This window comes from Antrostomus carolinensis, unplaced genomic scaffold (genome assembly GCF_000700745.2).
Source record: "Antrostomus carolinensis isolate BGI_N321 unplaced genomic scaffold, ASM70074v2 scaffold15472, whole genome shotgun sequence".
Taxonomy (NCBI): Eukaryota; Metazoa; Chordata; class Aves; order Caprimulgiformes; family Caprimulgidae; genus Antrostomus; species Antrostomus carolinensis.
This window is the reverse complement of record NW_010300292.1, coordinates 1,167-18,704: the sequence shown is the minus strand read 5'-3', so window position 1 is coordinate 18,704 and position 17,538 is coordinate 1,167. Positions and strand designations below refer to the sequence as shown.

General features: G+C 36.1%; 1 protein-coding gene across 1 annotated transcript in view; it reads right to left on the bottom strand.

The window, feature by feature from the left end:
* POC5 (POC5 centriolar protein) overlaps positions 1-15,196 on the bottom strand; it is a 24,074-nt gene extending 8,878 nt beyond the window's left edge. The window contains 6 exon segments of the mRNA XM_029083778.1: positions 1,181-1,285; positions 3,811-3,987; positions 4,369-4,565; positions 10,675-10,810; positions 15,115-15,151; positions 15,153-15,196. Coding sequence (XP_028939611.1) covers positions 1,181-1,285; positions 3,811-3,987; positions 4,369-4,565; positions 10,675-10,810; positions 15,115-15,151; positions 15,153-15,196 — 696 coding nt within the window.
* Between the last annotated feature and the right edge of the window lie 2,342 nt (positions 15,197-17,538).

The following is a 17,538-nucleotide window of genomic DNA, read 5'->3' as shown; positions in this document are numbered from 1 at the left end:
GAATGCCTAAACCGAGTTACATGTGCTGCAGTGAAGGGGTACACAAATGTAGCATCAGCAGCAAAATGTTTCTTCCTGCAGACATCACGGTGTTATGATCCCCAGTATGAGAAACCATATTTGCAAACTCTTAGGTTACACAAAACAGTGTTTTTACTTTTAAGTTAATGACACTTAAGCAACAACCTCACATATGGTGTAAGCCATTTAATAGGTATGTGGCACATTCTGATTCACTGAAGGAACCATATAAAACCTGCATTCACAAAGATTGCAGATGATTAGGGTAAAACACCTATCTTTTAAATAAATTTAGACTTCAGGATGCTTTAAAAAGTCCTTTAGACAATTCTATTATTCTACTCTATTTCAAAATAGTCAGCAGACAATGTGTTTCAGCATTATTATTTTTTTTTCAGAATGAATTAGAAAAAATAAGAAGAGATGAGTAAAAACCAGACTCCAAATTATTAGTAAATTATGAGATTGGAGGGAAGGAAAAAGAGAAAAAGCCATCCCTCTCTGTAAATCAGCAGAGTTTTGGATAGCATCAATGACCTTGAGTCTAGCCAGGAATCTGTACCAAAGAACAAAGGTCCCGAATACAGCTTTTCCTTTTCAGCAGTCTGGAATGGGAAAGGTTTGCAGTCTTGACATGGGATCCTTCTTTTCTGTCATACTTCACTTAGTAGATTGTTTACTGTTAGATGCCTGATGCGATGCCCAACATTTTGTGTCCAACTAGCTCTTAGCTACTTCAAGTTCTGGCAACGTGAGAAGAGTGCAGCTAAAGTTTTAATTGTGAAAGTGGCTTCCCCCCAAAATGTGATACTGTATCATATCACTGTTCAAATGCAATCTATTTGAAGTTTAGATAGAGATTCCCTTGGCACCTGCTTCAAAATGCAGATAATGTAAACTACAGTGATTCACTGTGAGTTGATCACAGTATATGAAGCAATAGAAGACAAGTATAGGTTTGATATTTTCCCCATCCCAGAGAGTATTCTGACAGCACCATTGTTTTTAGAATTCAAGTTTTCAAACTGTTATTTGACATTGTCACACACCTCAAAATGGAAGCTGTCATTTCTTCAAACTGTGACAGGAACTGCAGCAACTCTGACCCTTTTGAGTTCAGATGTTTCATTTTCCTTGCATTTTTATTTTGCACACATACCTCTTGTTTGGCTTTAACATGCTGAATCCGCCACAAGGTAAACTTTCTCATCAACTCTGTTCTCTCCTTTTGCCTCTCTAATGCTTGGGTCAAGTTAGTAATCACCTGCAAAAATATTTATTAACACTATTTCAATAGCTATAATCTTTGTAAGGTGAAATAAAAAGTACTTTAGGCATCAGTTATTTTTCACTTAAAGCAGTTCTTTTAACAAACACTTTCTACTGAATCTTTCCCTTACTCTAATCAAGCAGGAAGCAAAAATCACAGTTCAAACCAGAACTAAAATTCCTGTGGCTTCAACACTCAGACTGTGACACTTAAAATACTTTCACTGTGTAGTTTTAGGAAAAGTTCAACTGAATTGTTTTTTCATCCTGCATCTGCAGGCTTCTATGCTACTTATGTGACTGTAGCATAAGGTCAGGAGAACCACTTATTTCAAAGACAATTTTGATAAATAAGGAACATTCATATTAAAAATTTGTTTTATGCCATTATTATTTAACTGAAGTATAAGGAAAATTTATCTGCAAGAAAGCTTATTAAACTGTCTGAACAGAATAAACAAGCTAAGGAGTTGCTAAGAATGAGAAAAGTCTGATTAAGAATTGTTACTCTCTTTAAAAGTTCTCATGAAAGATACCATATAGGCCTATAGCAATCAAAACATCTCAGAGGCAAGATGGCCCACTGTACAGAGTATACAACTAGGGACTTTTACCACCAATCTCTAAATATGTTTTAACTAGTATACAGAAACAGCTGAAGTTCCCTGATTAAAAATTAGGCCAGCATGATGCCAACTGAGCCCACCAAATCACTGAGTATTTCTCTGTATTTTTGCCTAACTTCTTACGTTAGATTCTGCCTCAGTCACACCTGAGCAACTCCAATAGGCAACAGTGACCAATCTTGGGACTCCTGGCAGTAACATAAAGTTGGTTTAACTACTGCATAAAGATTGTGAAGAGCAATCATAGAATCACAGAATGGTTTGTGTTGGAAGGGACCTTAAAGATCATCCAGTTCCAACACCCTGCCAGGAGCAGGGACACCTTCCACTAGACCAGGTTGCTCAAAGCCTCATCCAGTCTGGCCTTAAACACTTCCAGGGAGGGGGCATCCACAGCTTCCTTGGGCAACCTGTTCCAGTGTCTGACCACCCTTACAGTGAAGAATTTCTTCCTAATATCTAATCTAAACCTGCCCTCTTTCAGTTTAAACCCATTTCCCCCTGTTCTATCACTACCTGCCCTTGTAAAAGGTCCCTCCCCAGCTTTCTTGTAGGCGCCCTTCAGGTACTGGAAGGCTGCTATAAGATCTCCCCGGAGCCTTCCAACCTGTCCCTTACTATTTGCTAGATAACTTTGTTGATTTAAGGGTAAATTTTAAGTATAATTCATTTCACTGATGTATGTTCAATAACTATTGCACATAACATGCAATATAACATATTAATTAATATATGTTAGCGTATAACATGATAGAACAGGTGTTCAAAATATCAAAGTCAGAAACAAATAAGTGTCAATTTGATACACCTGAAGTAGTTTGAAGCTGATCCATCTCTAGATTTTTAAGAATGAGTTCTTCATAATACTGCATGTTAATAAATCTAGTACAAGCTACTTTGCTTAAATATGACTAATTTTAACTTTTTGCAGTTTCAGAATAACCGCATAGTCTCAGCTATACAAGTAACAATGATTTTATCTAAAATTAGAAGTAAATTTGCATAAATTATCAATTTGGTAAGCAAATAGAAAGCAAAGGAAATAAATCAATTACTTCTTGAAAAAGTGTCGTATACTAACATACAGCATTAACTTTTGATGCTGCATAGCTACTGATATCCACTAGAAGCTTTAGCCTAAATCTGTGTTTGTTAATTAGAATACTTTTGCCACTAAAAAGCATTTGTGAGACATACAGTGTGAAAAAAAGAATCTGCAGTATTCATAACAGTTGTTAAAAAAAAAACCCAAACAAATGGTAAATAGGAATTAAAAACCCAAATTCCATTAAGTGTTCTCAAGTACAAGGTTAAAATTCAGGATAGCAATAAAAAGATTCAAGTAAGTTATGTGACTGCAGGGCTTACAAAATTTTATATTCATTTCCACAATTCTAGTTAATTTTGAAGTTGTTGATATTGTTGATCACAGAAAAGTGTAACTTGGGGACCCCAAATGTACAGTCGTAAGAATCTTTATAGTTGTACAATTCCTAAGAATCCTAAAACAGAGACTCTAACATTTAGGAGACTGCTGCCCATTCAAAATTCAAGAAAACCAATCCAATAATTGAAAAATGAAAGACTTTTAAGAGCTAATACACTCATATACGCCAGTGTGATCTTCATGAAATAAATAAGGAACAACAACAGATCCTAGATTTAGGAAGCAAACAATGCAAAATATGTACATACAACATGTTAAGTTTCCATTGTTAGTATGGACAACATCATTAGCAACAATGATTCTTTTCCTACTATATAGTCTAAATATATTGTTTACCTATGTTACTTACTGCAAGAAGAATTTTGTTCAAAGAGATGAACCCAAAAAATTCAGTGTGGATATTTTTAAAAAGGGAGGAACTGTTGAACTATGAAACTGAACTACTACCTCATCTTTTCTGCCAATAGAGATTTCATAAGTATGTAGCAACTCCTTCAGGTTTTCCATCTCATTGCTCAATTGTCTCACATGTGCAGTGTATTTCTCTTTTTCTTGTCTCATTTGAAGTTTGTGATGTTCGATCAAACTAAGCTTCCATTTTCTTAATTCAGTTAGAACATTTGTCTGAAAAGTTAAAAGGATGACAGTAGTGCAATTAGTAAAATTATTTCCCCTTCCCTAATCTTTTAATGTTAACACACTTGGGAATTAGGGAGACATGAATATTTACAGTGATGTCTCAATTACATAGGCTGTTTATAAATATTACCAGACATAATGAATTATTGAATGTTAATAACTGAACATCCCTAATGGAGAAAGTTATTCCAAAGTTCTTGAAACAAGATACTCTAGTGCTTATATGCAATATGCAATAATAAACACAATCTAAAAGAAAACTACTATTTTGCAATCCAATCGCACTGCAACTTCTCCTGCACTCTTGCTTATACAACACATTAACATCTGTATATGATTTTTAAGGATTCCATACAAAATAAATACCTTAAGACTTCCACTCCAGAGATCAAGTATATTTTCTATTTGAGTTACTTTTTCATCAGGTAAAGTTAATTCAGTCACTACAGTTTCGTCGATTTCTCTTGGACTGCGTGTGGGCCCTTGTGAAGAAGATTCTTCTGAAAGAACAGGGCAAAGTTGTTCCATATCGGCCTCAGAAGGCTCCTTCACTGATATCAGGACTAAAAATGAAACAAAGAACAAGAATTGATACTCTGGAAAGGCTAAGTGGTCTGCATTCTGGATGGAAGTCAGAAGCCCAAATTCCAAAATACTTGTGACATCAGAAACCTCCTTACCCCATGTAAAACAAACAACCCAATTCAACCCTATGTTTCAAAGACAGAAGTATATTTAAACCAACATTCCTATTGTAACATTAGTCAAATCAAAACTACTGCTCCCTTAAAGAACAGAATCTTTTAATGTGATTTCATTTTAAAGAGGATGCTTACAGCAAGTACCAAAAAATAGCATTGCCTGAAACAAAAACTATCTCTCTCAGTAAAGACTTCTTGTCGATTAACATCTCAGATCAAAAATCTGAAAACTTTTGCCACTTTCCTTAATGAGACTAAAATGCTGAGGCCAGGGGCCTTCCTTTGTGTGTTCATAATGCAACTGGAGGGTATACTTCAATGTTGGTATGCATACATTTTCCTTACAGCCTCTAATTTGCTCATCTAATCAGATTTTAAAGTCTTTGAGAAAGGAAATATCTACTATGAATTTATATTAATGCCTGAGACAGTAAGGCCTCACTTTCAGGTGCTGTGGCTAACTGCCACTGCAATAAAAATTAATCCATGTCCAGAAGTGAATGGGCATGCATTTGAGTTCCAAGGATGGGAAGAAAAAAAAATGGGCTAAGAATAAATAAGTTAATATTTAAGTAAACAGAGGAAATTAAATATTGTTTCATATTTAGTTACTCCTTACATAAAAGTTGTTATTTGAGTTGACAGCTGAATAAAAAAATTTGGAAACAAGAGGGATTAGCAGATTCTTTTTATTAATAACAATCAGGTCAACTGCAAAAGAATACCCTCCTCCTTCCCTAAATGGAGAGAAGAATCTCAAGATTTCAGTCTTCACTTCTGAAAACAAATATTGTCTGTACAATTGGTTTCATAGTGGACAGGTACTATTATTTAGTACAAGCATGCAAAGATCATCTTAACTGTTTGTCACAAAGCAGTGTTTTCAGTGGACACTGGAAATGTGTATTTCTAATTTACTCCAGGCTTAGCCTGAGGGTTGACATTCTTTTCAAGTCACTGTCACTGTTAAGTCTCCTGTCCAACAAAGTGTGAGGAGCTGTGTGGCTAATACTGCCCCTTGTCAAGTAGGCTGAATTGCAACTACTACACTCATGCTCCAAAACAAGAAGGAAATAAGGAAGAACTGTAATGCAGAAGCAGTTACAACCACTTTTTGGTGCTTCTCCCAAGGTCATATACAACTATGCATCATAAAATTAAAATCAGCCTGGGCAAAAGAAGCCCCATCTAACACACCATTTCTCCAGACTAAATTCCCTACATACCTCCATTACATAAGCAGAAGACCATAAACAGATTATTTCCAATTACATCAGTATATGATCAGGCTCTAGCTTTTTCATAGAATCATAGAATAGTTTGGTTGGAAAAGACCATTACGATCATCTAGTCCAACCATAAACCTAGCATTGCCAAGTTCACCACTAAACCATGTCCCCAAGTACCACATCCTTTAAATACCTCCAGTGATGGTGATTCCACCAGTTCCCTGGGCAGCCTGTTCCAATACTTGACAACCCTTTCAGTGAAGAATTTTTTCCTAATATCCAACCTAAACTTCCCCTGGTGCAACTTAAGGCCATTCCCTCTTGTTCTATCACTTGTTAACTGGGAGAAGAGACCAACACCCACCTCACTACACCCTCCTTTCAGCAGTCTCCTCTCCTCCAGTCTAAACAACCGCAGTCCCCTCAGCCGCTCCTCATAAGACTTGTTCTCCAGCCCCTTCACCAGCTTCATTGCCCTTCTCTGGACACACTCCAGCAACTCAACATCCTTCTGGTAGTGAGGGGCCCAAAACTGAACACAGTACTTGAGGTGCAGCCTCAGCAGTGCTGAGTACAGGGGGACAATCACTTCCCTCCTCCTGCTGCCCACACTGTTTCTGATACAGCCCAGGATGCTGTTGGCCTTCTTGGCCACCTGGACACACTGCTGGCTCATGTTCCAATGGCTATTGACAACTACCCCCAGGTCCTTCTCTGCCAGGCAGCTTTCCAGCCACTCCTCCCCAAGCCTGTAGCATTGCATGGGGTTGTTGTGACCCAGGTGCAGGACCTGGCACTTGGCCTTATTGAACTTCAGGCCATTGGCCTCAGCCCATCAATCCAGCCTGTCCACATCCCTCTGCAGAACCTTCCTACCCTCAAGCAGATCAACACTCCCACCCAGCTTGGTGTCATCTGCAGACTTACTGAGGGTGCACTCAACCCCCTCATCCAGATCATTGATGAAGATGTTAAACAGATCTGGCCCCAACACTGATCCCTGGGGAACACCACTTGTGACTGGCTGCCAACTGGATTTAGCTGCGTTCACCACAACTCTCTGGGCTCGGCCATGCAGCCAGTTTTTACCCAGTGAAGAGTACATCTGTCTAAGCCTTGAGCCACCAGCTTCTCTAGGAGAACGCTGTAGGAGACAGTGTCATTGTTTGTCATTGTTTCTGCTGCAAAAGAGAGAAGTATTGCTTATTAGGTAAAGGCAAAATTTGAATATTCATTGCTTGTGAAGATCTCTAAAAAATACAACATGGTAGACAGATGACCCAGACTACCTGAAATAGATCTAATTTCAGTGATGAAGAATCTGGCTGGCCTTTCTCAATATAAAATATTTGGCAGTGTTACTGTTATCAAGTATTTCCAGTTCTGTCCTTCACCATTTGTTCCCATTCCTGCATGTCACTGTGTTCTTCCTCCAATTGTGATGTTGCTGGAAAATGCATGAAGGTTTTCTTTTAATTTTTAAACTGTTATTATTTGCTTGAATTAAAAAGATATCCAACTTACACTGCACAGTTTGCAAGATATTTACAAAGAAAAAACAGAACAAAATGTAACCAACAAAACCAGGATATTAAGCTAGACTGACAACTGCCATAGTCCAAGAATGTAGTATTACAAGTTCATTGCTCCCCTCCCTTTAATCTTCCCTATGTACAGACTATCTTAATTCAGCTTTCATTTTTCTCATTAACCATAGGACATATTCTTCACTGAATCCACTGGGTGTATCTGTTACATGTTTATATCATTATCTCATGTAATTTACCTTGGCCTTCCAGTATTGACATAATATTCTAGTTGCATACATATTAATTTAATTCTTATTCCTGATGCTTGCCTTCTGTCACCTCTATTCCTCCTGCTACATCACATGATGCCATTCAGTTACAAGTGCAATATGGGACTGAGGACATGCAGCCATTTGGACATGATCAAGTATAAAAATGTACTTCATTAAATAATCCCCACAAGCACTTACACTGACAAATCTCTAGACCATTTTCTTGTTTACAGTAGAGGTAATGAAATAAGCTTTTTTTCCAGATGTCTGTTATCCCAGTACTACTGTTTTGGGTTTTTTGTGTTTCTCTCTATTACATGACTTTTTTTGCTTTTATTAAGTAAATAAGCTCTGACATACTGTTCTCACACATGATCTGCTATTAGTGGCCCAAGCTGAGGGTTGCAATTTGCTGCAATGTATATTTTTAAAAGAAATCTTCTCAGAAGTTTAATGGATCAATACTGAGGACCAGAAGCCTGAAGAAAAGGAATTTTCCTACTGTTTGGGTATGAGTCATCATTACACATCTTTGCTACAAATAATTTACTGCCCCAGTCTTAGTCATTTTCAAATTTAATCAACTAAACTGATAACAAGAACAGGAAATTAAGTTTTAGGTTTCAAATTTTAAAAGCATTTGGACATTGAACTGCATAGTACAGCATGTTTTATTCTAATTATTTTTCTTATTTGACTGGAAGCTTTTAGTGAAGATACTATATATCATTAAATTTACTGCAACAAATAGAGATCACCACTAATTAGACTTCTCTTGTCATAGTGGAAACACGCACTTCAGTTTCCAAAACCTGAAGTCAAAATGCCAGACCAAAGAATACTCCACAAGCAGAATTTTATTTCAGAAGGTTTAAAGTAACATTGGAAACTGTTGGTTTCACTATGAACATCACTTGGAGAAGTGGAAAAAAAGGCTGCAAGCTTGAAATGCTCTGTAGAGGAGTAAACTTTTAGGTATTAACTCCGTACCCAGAGCACAGACATCCATTTTGTTTTACAGAGTTACAGAACACTACCCTAATAATTTATGATTTTGTTATTTTAACACAGCAACAGCATTAGAGCCAGACAGGGAAAGAACAAATATCAAAAAGGCTGATTTTCAGTATGAGCATGTAGGAATGCCAAAAGAATGGAGCTACACAAAAAAATTAACTGTCCTTCAGAAACAACCTGCTAATCTATCCTATTGATTAGTATCAGAGCTATAGTATTGAACTTGAATTTAACTACTTTCTCACTGTTTATCCAAAGTTTTGTTATTAGTATCAGTGAAAAAAAAGGTATTCTGAGATTAACGCTGTGGCAAACACCATTCAAATATGGCAATCAACCTGGATCAGTACTAGAGGTTGTAAAGAAGAGTTGGACAGATTTTGGTCAGACCCTTTCTTAAAAGTTGAAATGAACTTCTTTTTACAACTAGATTGTTTTAAGCTCTGTCTCAAGGAGATAGAAGACATCTCTTTCCTAGACTGACAGGACACAGTGACATTTTGAACAGCAAACCTATGTTTTGATAAAGCAGCAAAGCAACAGAAGTTTATTTACAGTGTGTAGTTAACAGAAGCATGATGGGGCCATGCAAATATTCTTCTTGCCTCAGCCTCCAAGAAGATCAAGTGCACCTTCTTTACTGTTTTTAACCAATTTTTTCATTTTGAAAATAAAAGACAAATTGTATTTTGCAAGGTGCTGCCTATTGCAATAATAATAAACACCTGAGTATCTATAACTCAGGGAACTATGGGGCTTCTTGTAATGAGCAATACATAAAACTGAAATGCAATTTTGACGAGCACCGAGTATAAGAGCATTTATATAAAAAAAAAAGCATGTTGCTTTATATTCCAGTAAAAGCAACATACAATTTAAGATAGACTTATTTTTACTCATAGTTTTTTCCAATATGAAATAAACAGCTTTCAGTGTCTGCATTGACCTTTCCAATCCCACTGCTAAATTCCTGCTAGAAGAGTTACTTAATTCTGATCAGCACGGCCAAGAGTTCTTGCATACATTAGCCATTAACAAGATGACAATTAACACTAGATTTTCACAGCATTTCAAGGCTGTTTAGTCTCTAGTAGTAAAATTATCTACACATTTTGTACCCCCATCTCCTCTAAATAGTAGAGAGAAACCCAAATTGAACGGTCACAAAAAGAAGAGTGAAGAGAAAACTGTAAGTAAATATTTTTATCATGAAATAGCATGACAATGAACAGAAGTTAGTTTAAACTAAGTTCCTCCCGGTTAAGCTAAACTCCTTAGTAAAGAAATAATGCACGTATGATTGTTTATAATTTTCTTCTGTAGCAAAACTAACAGAGCTTCCTCAATCTAAATGCTAGTGACAAAAGCAAACAATATATAACCATAAATATCAGTGTTACTAATGCATTAGGAGACACTAAGTTTATACAGTCCCAAATACAAAGCAAAAATGTAAAACCAGAATAGAGTGATTGAACTAAAAGAGCAAGAAAGACACTCATGTAGTGACATCATTAGTCATTACAGAAAGCCCTTTTAAAGTAAGTCTTACTCCATATAATCATATTTTAAATACTCATTTATCATGGCAACAAAGATATGAGCAAAACCAGTTGTGATCTGTCAAATTTTGATGCAGTATACTATAAGGGTACCCCTTTTTGCATTATTCCATCAACCACTTTAAACATCTGCATCACAAAACACAGAGAACTGTCAGCACATCAATACTATAATCTGAAAGCAAAGTCAGACAGATAACTTTTCAATGAATATGCCTTCCTAAATTTCTTGTTGTGCAAAATGTAAATGTACTATAATATGAGCTACATATATTTTTCAAACAGAAGCTATTAGAAAACTTAAGTTTAAAAAGTTATATAATGGTTCTTGTAAGTTCAACGTATAGCTTGGCACACACTACCTGGAGTCTTATGGTGAATGGCATCATCTGCTACACTTGAAAATCTGCCACCTGCTCGCAGTTCTGACCTCTTCGAGACACACTGTTCAAGCTTCGGAGTCACTACAGCATAACGAAGCAGCTCTTCATATTCATCCTGTCACAAAATTATGACAAATAATTATAAAACTAAAATTACATTTCTAAAAACTAGGTATAAGTAGGAAGGAGTGGAAAAAGTTCGATAATTTTAAAGAGGTTTATTATTATTATTATGGTGAAAACTAAGAGTTTTTCCCTTAAAGTGGCAAAAGCGATCTGTTTTTCTACCATGATTACAATAATTAATCTTTCTCTTGTTTCATGCTCATGTTTATTCTGATTACAACTAGGTGTACTGTAATAGTTACACAAAATGACTTTGCTAGATGCCGGCACTGGATGCTATAATAGGCACCTTAAAAAACCACCATGAACTTTGTAAGCTATTAATCACTCAATACTATTTCAAAGCAATACTACTAATGGAAAGAAAAATATGTATTTTTATAGCCATTACAAAGATCCTACTGAACATAGTCACATTTCACATTCCATAACACTACCATTTCTTTGGTAGTAGTTCTAAAGCCAATCACCAAAAGACACTTGATTATCCAGTATTTCCTTTAGATTAGATATAATTATTCTCACCTTATATTATGCATTTTTAAAATTACATAGGTATAGGGAATGTGTATATATAACTAATATAAAAGCTTTCCTGTTAAAAAAAGTTATAAACCAATTAAACTGGTATGTGGCATTATACTATGTACCAAAATAAACCAGTTAACTTGACATTTTTTAAAATCTCCTACTTAAACAGATTTGCAGAATGAAAGTACTTAGAATTCAGTGTGAAACTATGAACAATCTGTATTATAGCTGTATTATAACATACAATCCAGTAATTAATTTAAAAAATTTCCATAGCTGAAACCTGTCATAGCCACTAATTAAACACTTAGGAAAAAAAGTCAGTTGGAAAGTACTAAACCAGGCCACTAGCAGCCATTTTTTCTTCCCTTAATACTATCATACTAATTCTGTTTAGTATCTTAATAAGGTCAAACCTCAGAAACCAATTATGAATTAAAAAATTATTTTCCTCTTTAAGCTAAGGAAAGTTAGAGTGGAAGCAACCAGTTAAAGGTACCAATTACATGTAATATGTTTTTGAATCTACCAGCTGAAAAGGGTAATGTTTTACAACTTTCAGTGTAACTCGTATATTTGTGTGTTTCAACTCATCAGAGAAAATTTTAAGAAGCTAGGTTTTGTACATTTTAGCTACATTCTAGTGTCCTTTCAAATTTCCATTGCCTATCATGTTAACATTAAAAGGGTAAATCAATATATGTGAAGCTACATAATTACAAATACATGGTATCCTTCTGATAAGCAAAAGGAAGTATCACGTTCCACGTAAAAGCTATAGTTAGTTTTGAATCAACAAGTTCTCAACTTTTCCATATCTATATCTTTCTAAAGAAATACGATTTAGATTCTATCAGATGTCAGAAAAAGAAAATAGATACCTTCAGCTGACTTACTCAACCAGGAACTACATAACTATACAAAACTCCCTGCAGCAAAATTTCAGCAAATTAAAAAAGCCAATACATTAGTTTTTAAATGATTGATTGCACAGCGGAGATTTGATCACTTCTCCGCTTTCTTAGAGGTCGTGTGACCAAATAGCAACTTAAAACTAATTCTTCCCCCACCCAACAAGTTAAGATTTCAGTCAGAGCTGATCCAGCTGCTTCCACAAGTACCTTATGCGATTCAAGGGACATAGTAGGTAAGATGTCGAGTGCAAGATGACGACTCATTTTGAGTCATCCAATTTAATCACTAGCATACAGTCTATCTTACTATAGACATCCTGAGCACTCAAAATATACATATAAAGTTATGGCAGGAAATTCATCTAGTCTTCCAAGTTCTAACACTCTTATTAAAACCCAAAGAGTACACTATGTGCAAGAACACACACTCTTACACATCAACAAAAAATGTCAATAGATGGCATCCAGTGAAAAATCTGGAAAAAATGCTTATAAATGACAATATTACAATACTGTTGAAATAAAGTTGAAAGCAAATATAAAAAACCCCACAGTATCCCAACTGTAACCAGAAACTCAGAGGAAAAAAAGAAACAACAAAACCACCTGGAGGCTGCAATAAAAATATGTAAAACAGAGAAATTAAAACATTAAGTGATGAAGTGTATTACCTCAATCTTAAATACTCCCTAACAAGGATATTGAAATTGGAATGTAATATTGACCACTAAATTTCAAATAAACACATAATAAAATAAAATTAACAATATATCTTTGTTCCTCTTTAAACAAAACTCTCAAGCTGTTATGTAAGCTACAAAAGTTCTGTTAGAGCATACAGCTACAGGAATATACTTCTAAGGCCTGAAGGTCAGAGGAGTTTTGATCATTTAATGCATACTACCTTGGTTTTGTAGAAGTAAGTCAATTAGTGTTTCAATAAGCAAAGGGCACAAGAGCATTCAGAGGTTTGGTTTTGTTTTTCTTCCTTCTTAAAGCATTATAAAAATCTAGAGATGCTGCACAGAATTTGTTAGGATTGCAGTCAAAGTTACTAAACAACGTGAAAAAAATGGATGGAATGGATAAAATCTTGCAGAACTCAATTATAAGTAAATGGAAATTCTCTAAGAGCCAAAGATTCTTTTTATAAGGGAAATGTAACAATCTGGTCTCTATTTAAAAGCATCACATTATCAAAAAGGCCCTTCCGAATTACCAAAAAGGAGTAGAGTACTTTGCTGCCAATATTCCTGTTGCTCAGCTATGACACCAGTGTTGTTCTTTTTCAAGAGTAATAGACTCCTGTGAGGAGCAGCTGATGACTTTGGGTTTGTCTAGTTTGGAGAAAGGGAGGCTGAGGGATGACCTCATTACTCCTTACAGCTTCCTGAGGAGGGAAAGTGGAGAAGGAGGTGTTGATCTCTTCTCCCTGGTATCCAGTGACAAGACACATGGGAATGCCTCAAAACTGTGCCAGAGGAGGTTTACACTGGACATGAGGAAGCATTTCTTTACCAAGAGGGTAGTGAAACACTAGAACAGGCCTCCTGGAGAGGTGGTGAATGCCCCAAGCCTGTCAGTGTTCAAGAGGCATTTGGACAATGCCCTCAATAACATGCTGTAACTTTTGGTCAGCCCTGAAGTCGTCAGGCAGTTGGAATAGATTATCATGGTAGGTCCCTTCCAATTGAACTAATCTACATGTGTTCTCAACTGCAAAGCAGTCGTTGATTAATAGTAGTTTATTTCACCATTCTCTACAAGGTGGCCTTAGAACCTGCTTGATAATAAACCAGATCATAAAAGAGAATCCTGGTCTGCCAAAATTTGTCACTGGAAAATGCCTTCATTTTCCAACTACAAAAGACATTGGAAACAGAGATGAACTACAATTGTTGAACAAAGATTATGAAAACTTATCCATGAGATATGACCACAAATAGAGAAGCATACGAACTGCAGAAATGAATTATCAAAAACATGACAATCGAGGTAGTTTAAAAGGGACAACATCAAACTACGTGAAGAAAAAACCCCTTTAACAATGCTTCTACTGTCCATGTGCATTCTACCAAGTGACAGAAGTAAAGATGCATTACTACAAGGCAACTAGCAAATCTTATTTTTGTCAAAACTAGCCTGTTTTGGGTAGAATCCTATCAAAGGGAAAAAAGCCCACCCACTACTCAAATAAGAATAACCAATTATTAAAGGATTAAAATCTGCTGCTTTCAAAAGCATAGGGCAGACTTTATCCAGTATCTTTGCATCCTCTCAAAAGAATGGTGATCATAGAAAATAAAAAAACCCCACTGTTATAGTTCCAGCAAATCTTGGTGTATTTGATGCAGGGGAAAAAAAAAATAGCATTTCCTTTCTGAGATTAAGTTGGCCACAATCCTACTCCAAGGGAAATAAATCCATTAAAAAAAATTCAGTTCTTAAAACACCATGCAAGAAGCCTAACAAATACTTACACTTCATCCCTCAGAAATAATGGGTTTCTATCCTACTGTGTCAAATTTATACTTCTTGATAAGACTTAACACACATTAAAAATAACAGCAGAAAAAAAAAAGGTAATTGATCAATCAACTTCTTAAATTTAGGTAAGAATTTTCACATATATTGAAATTTATCGTGAAATGCACAAAACGGAATCCAGGTGAATATACTTTAATCTCAGGGATTTTTTTGTCTAATTTGCTTTTCACTAACATTTTTATTATTTTCCTGTACAAATAAAACATAAAAAGGATGCAAGTTTTGTTAGATTTCCTCATAATTATCCTTTGCTAAATAAAATGGCGTGACAGTGAACCAAATATGGTTGCCTCTTTCCTACCTGAAGATCTGAAGAAACAGAGCTGCCCCAAACACCCTTTTGGCAAAACTGGACTTGGGCTTTTTTCATTATCTGATGACATTCTGCACAAAGTTAGTCTACAAAACAGTAGAAGCTGAACTTCATTTTTTATTTCCAACACTTTTACTGTATGTTCACCAACATTTTCCCCAGAAACAGAGATTCTGCTGTAGGAATGACACCAATGCCCATTTGGTGCACCAAACTGATTGTATAGTCTCCTTATATAATGCTAGGTGGGAAACTGCCTGATCCAAACCATACTCAAAACCATGAAAAGACTTTAAAAGAAAACAATGGAAGACGCAAAAGCAACAATATAAAAGTTTTCTCTTATTTTACATCAACTGAGTAAGTTTAATATCTAATGCTTCATGTTATACCATATAAAATTTTACACCAATGATAACTAAGATACACTGCTAGAGGGCAAAAAAGAAACAAATATATAAAGAATAACAGAAGCATTTACAGATGCATTCCTGTGTCAATCCCTCCTTATTCACAATGTATTGTTTTGGAGCTTATCAGCTTGTTCCAGTACAAAATTCCTGTAGAGTGACACAGGAATGACGAAGATAAACTGCAATTTTTTGCCACCTGAACTACCTCAACCACAGCCCAACACCCCAGTTCAATACCCTGAAGCCTCACTTAGTGGTCAACATCAGTCTCCCTGCACTTCTTCAACTCTTCTTGCCTTACAGGCCCAGGAAGGCAAACAGATATGGAAGGACAAGTAATGGTTCAGGTAATGTCAATCATTCCAGCAACTTCTAAGCAGGATAGTGAGGTATTCTTTGAACATTTGGGAAGGAGGCAATGTTATAGAACTGACAAGAAACTTGGAAGACTTTCTGAAAGATATATGTACCTCAACCTACTGCAGCCTTGGATAAGTCCTTCAGTGAAGAACTGAAGCTCTTGTGATAAAACTTGAGAAGATATGGGGAAAAAGAACTCTAAAGGATACGGGGGGGAAATTAAAGGAATTACAGAATGAGTGGGAACTGAGTATTAAGCAAGGTGAATTTGTTAATGAATGAATGGCAGTGATACAGTTGCCTGATGCAGACAAATAATAATCATCAGGCATGTTGAGCAGGGAGTCATCAGCAGAGAGCAAGCACAGGAATAAGACCACCATAAATAACCAGAGGAAATGACTGCTCGTACAATGTAGGAAACAACCATGCAAGGAAAATTTATCTTTAGAGAGACCTATAAAACTGTCAATTACAATCTTCTCAGTTGTTTTTTTAAACAGATGCATTTTCTGACAGAAACATTATTTTAAAATTGCTAGTTGTACTGTAATTAAATTGGCAGGAATACCCTCCTTAACCATAATAACATTTTTTCAAAATGTCAAAAATTTGCAATAATCTCATAGCTCTATCTATAGAAATACAAATGGAAGTTAATTTTCTTCTTTGTTCTTTGAGTAATTCTAGATGCCAATTCTTCCTGCCCCACAGAAGCTCTCTGCCACGGGTCTGTACAACTTTCGGAGCGGGAAGTTAGCTTCTATGCTGAAGACGGACATTTTTAAAATGCTGTAAAGACACATTTAAATGCTGAGACTTCCTATAGCCCAAGGTTCAAAAGACCTGATTACTGTCTCCCTATGTCCTGCAGGAGGCCTAATATACTGGCGTGTTCTTAGGTATAAAATATGAAGTATTGGGGAGGTTTACTAAATACTTTTACTAGTGTATACTGGCGTGTAGATTAGAGAAGAAATAACTAGATAGTTAAGAGAAGAAATACCTGCTTCCTCATCTCTTCTGTTTTCCTTGTCTCCTGCTCTAATAATTTTTCTTTCCTCCCTCCCACTCACAAAGGACCAACTATCTACCAGTTAAAGGAATTAAAGGTGTATTTGCAGCCAGAAATTACAAATACTGTTCTCTTCCCTTCTCAGTCTGCTTAAAAAGAACTAAACTACCATCCAATTCTTCTGAGAAACAGGACGGCAAATGGTGTTTCACATGAACACAGATGAGTCCAAGGAAGCGGAGGAGAAAGGTTTCTTCCAAAATGTTTCTTTCATACCTTAAGGCCGCTGTCTTGACTTCTGTTTTCAGTTTTCCAAGATCCTGCCCTTAACTGTATAGTGTATCTAGTTCTCTCCTTATCACTGAAACTACTCTCAAGTTTGTGGTCTTTCAAAACTCAAAAGATTGTCAGAAGTGATGCTACTTCTCCACTCCAGGCCACTCTTCCCTTCAAATGTATAACTGCAGCTTACCTGCTTGACATTGTCTTATTAAATAAGAGTCACTCACTGTCACCTCAAGCTCAGTGTGCTTGCCTTCTCTTTCTGTTGCTTTTCTTTGTACCTGCGGATGAGCCCTCCACTGTGTTTGTCCATCTGATCTCCACCTGACTGCTTCTGCTGAC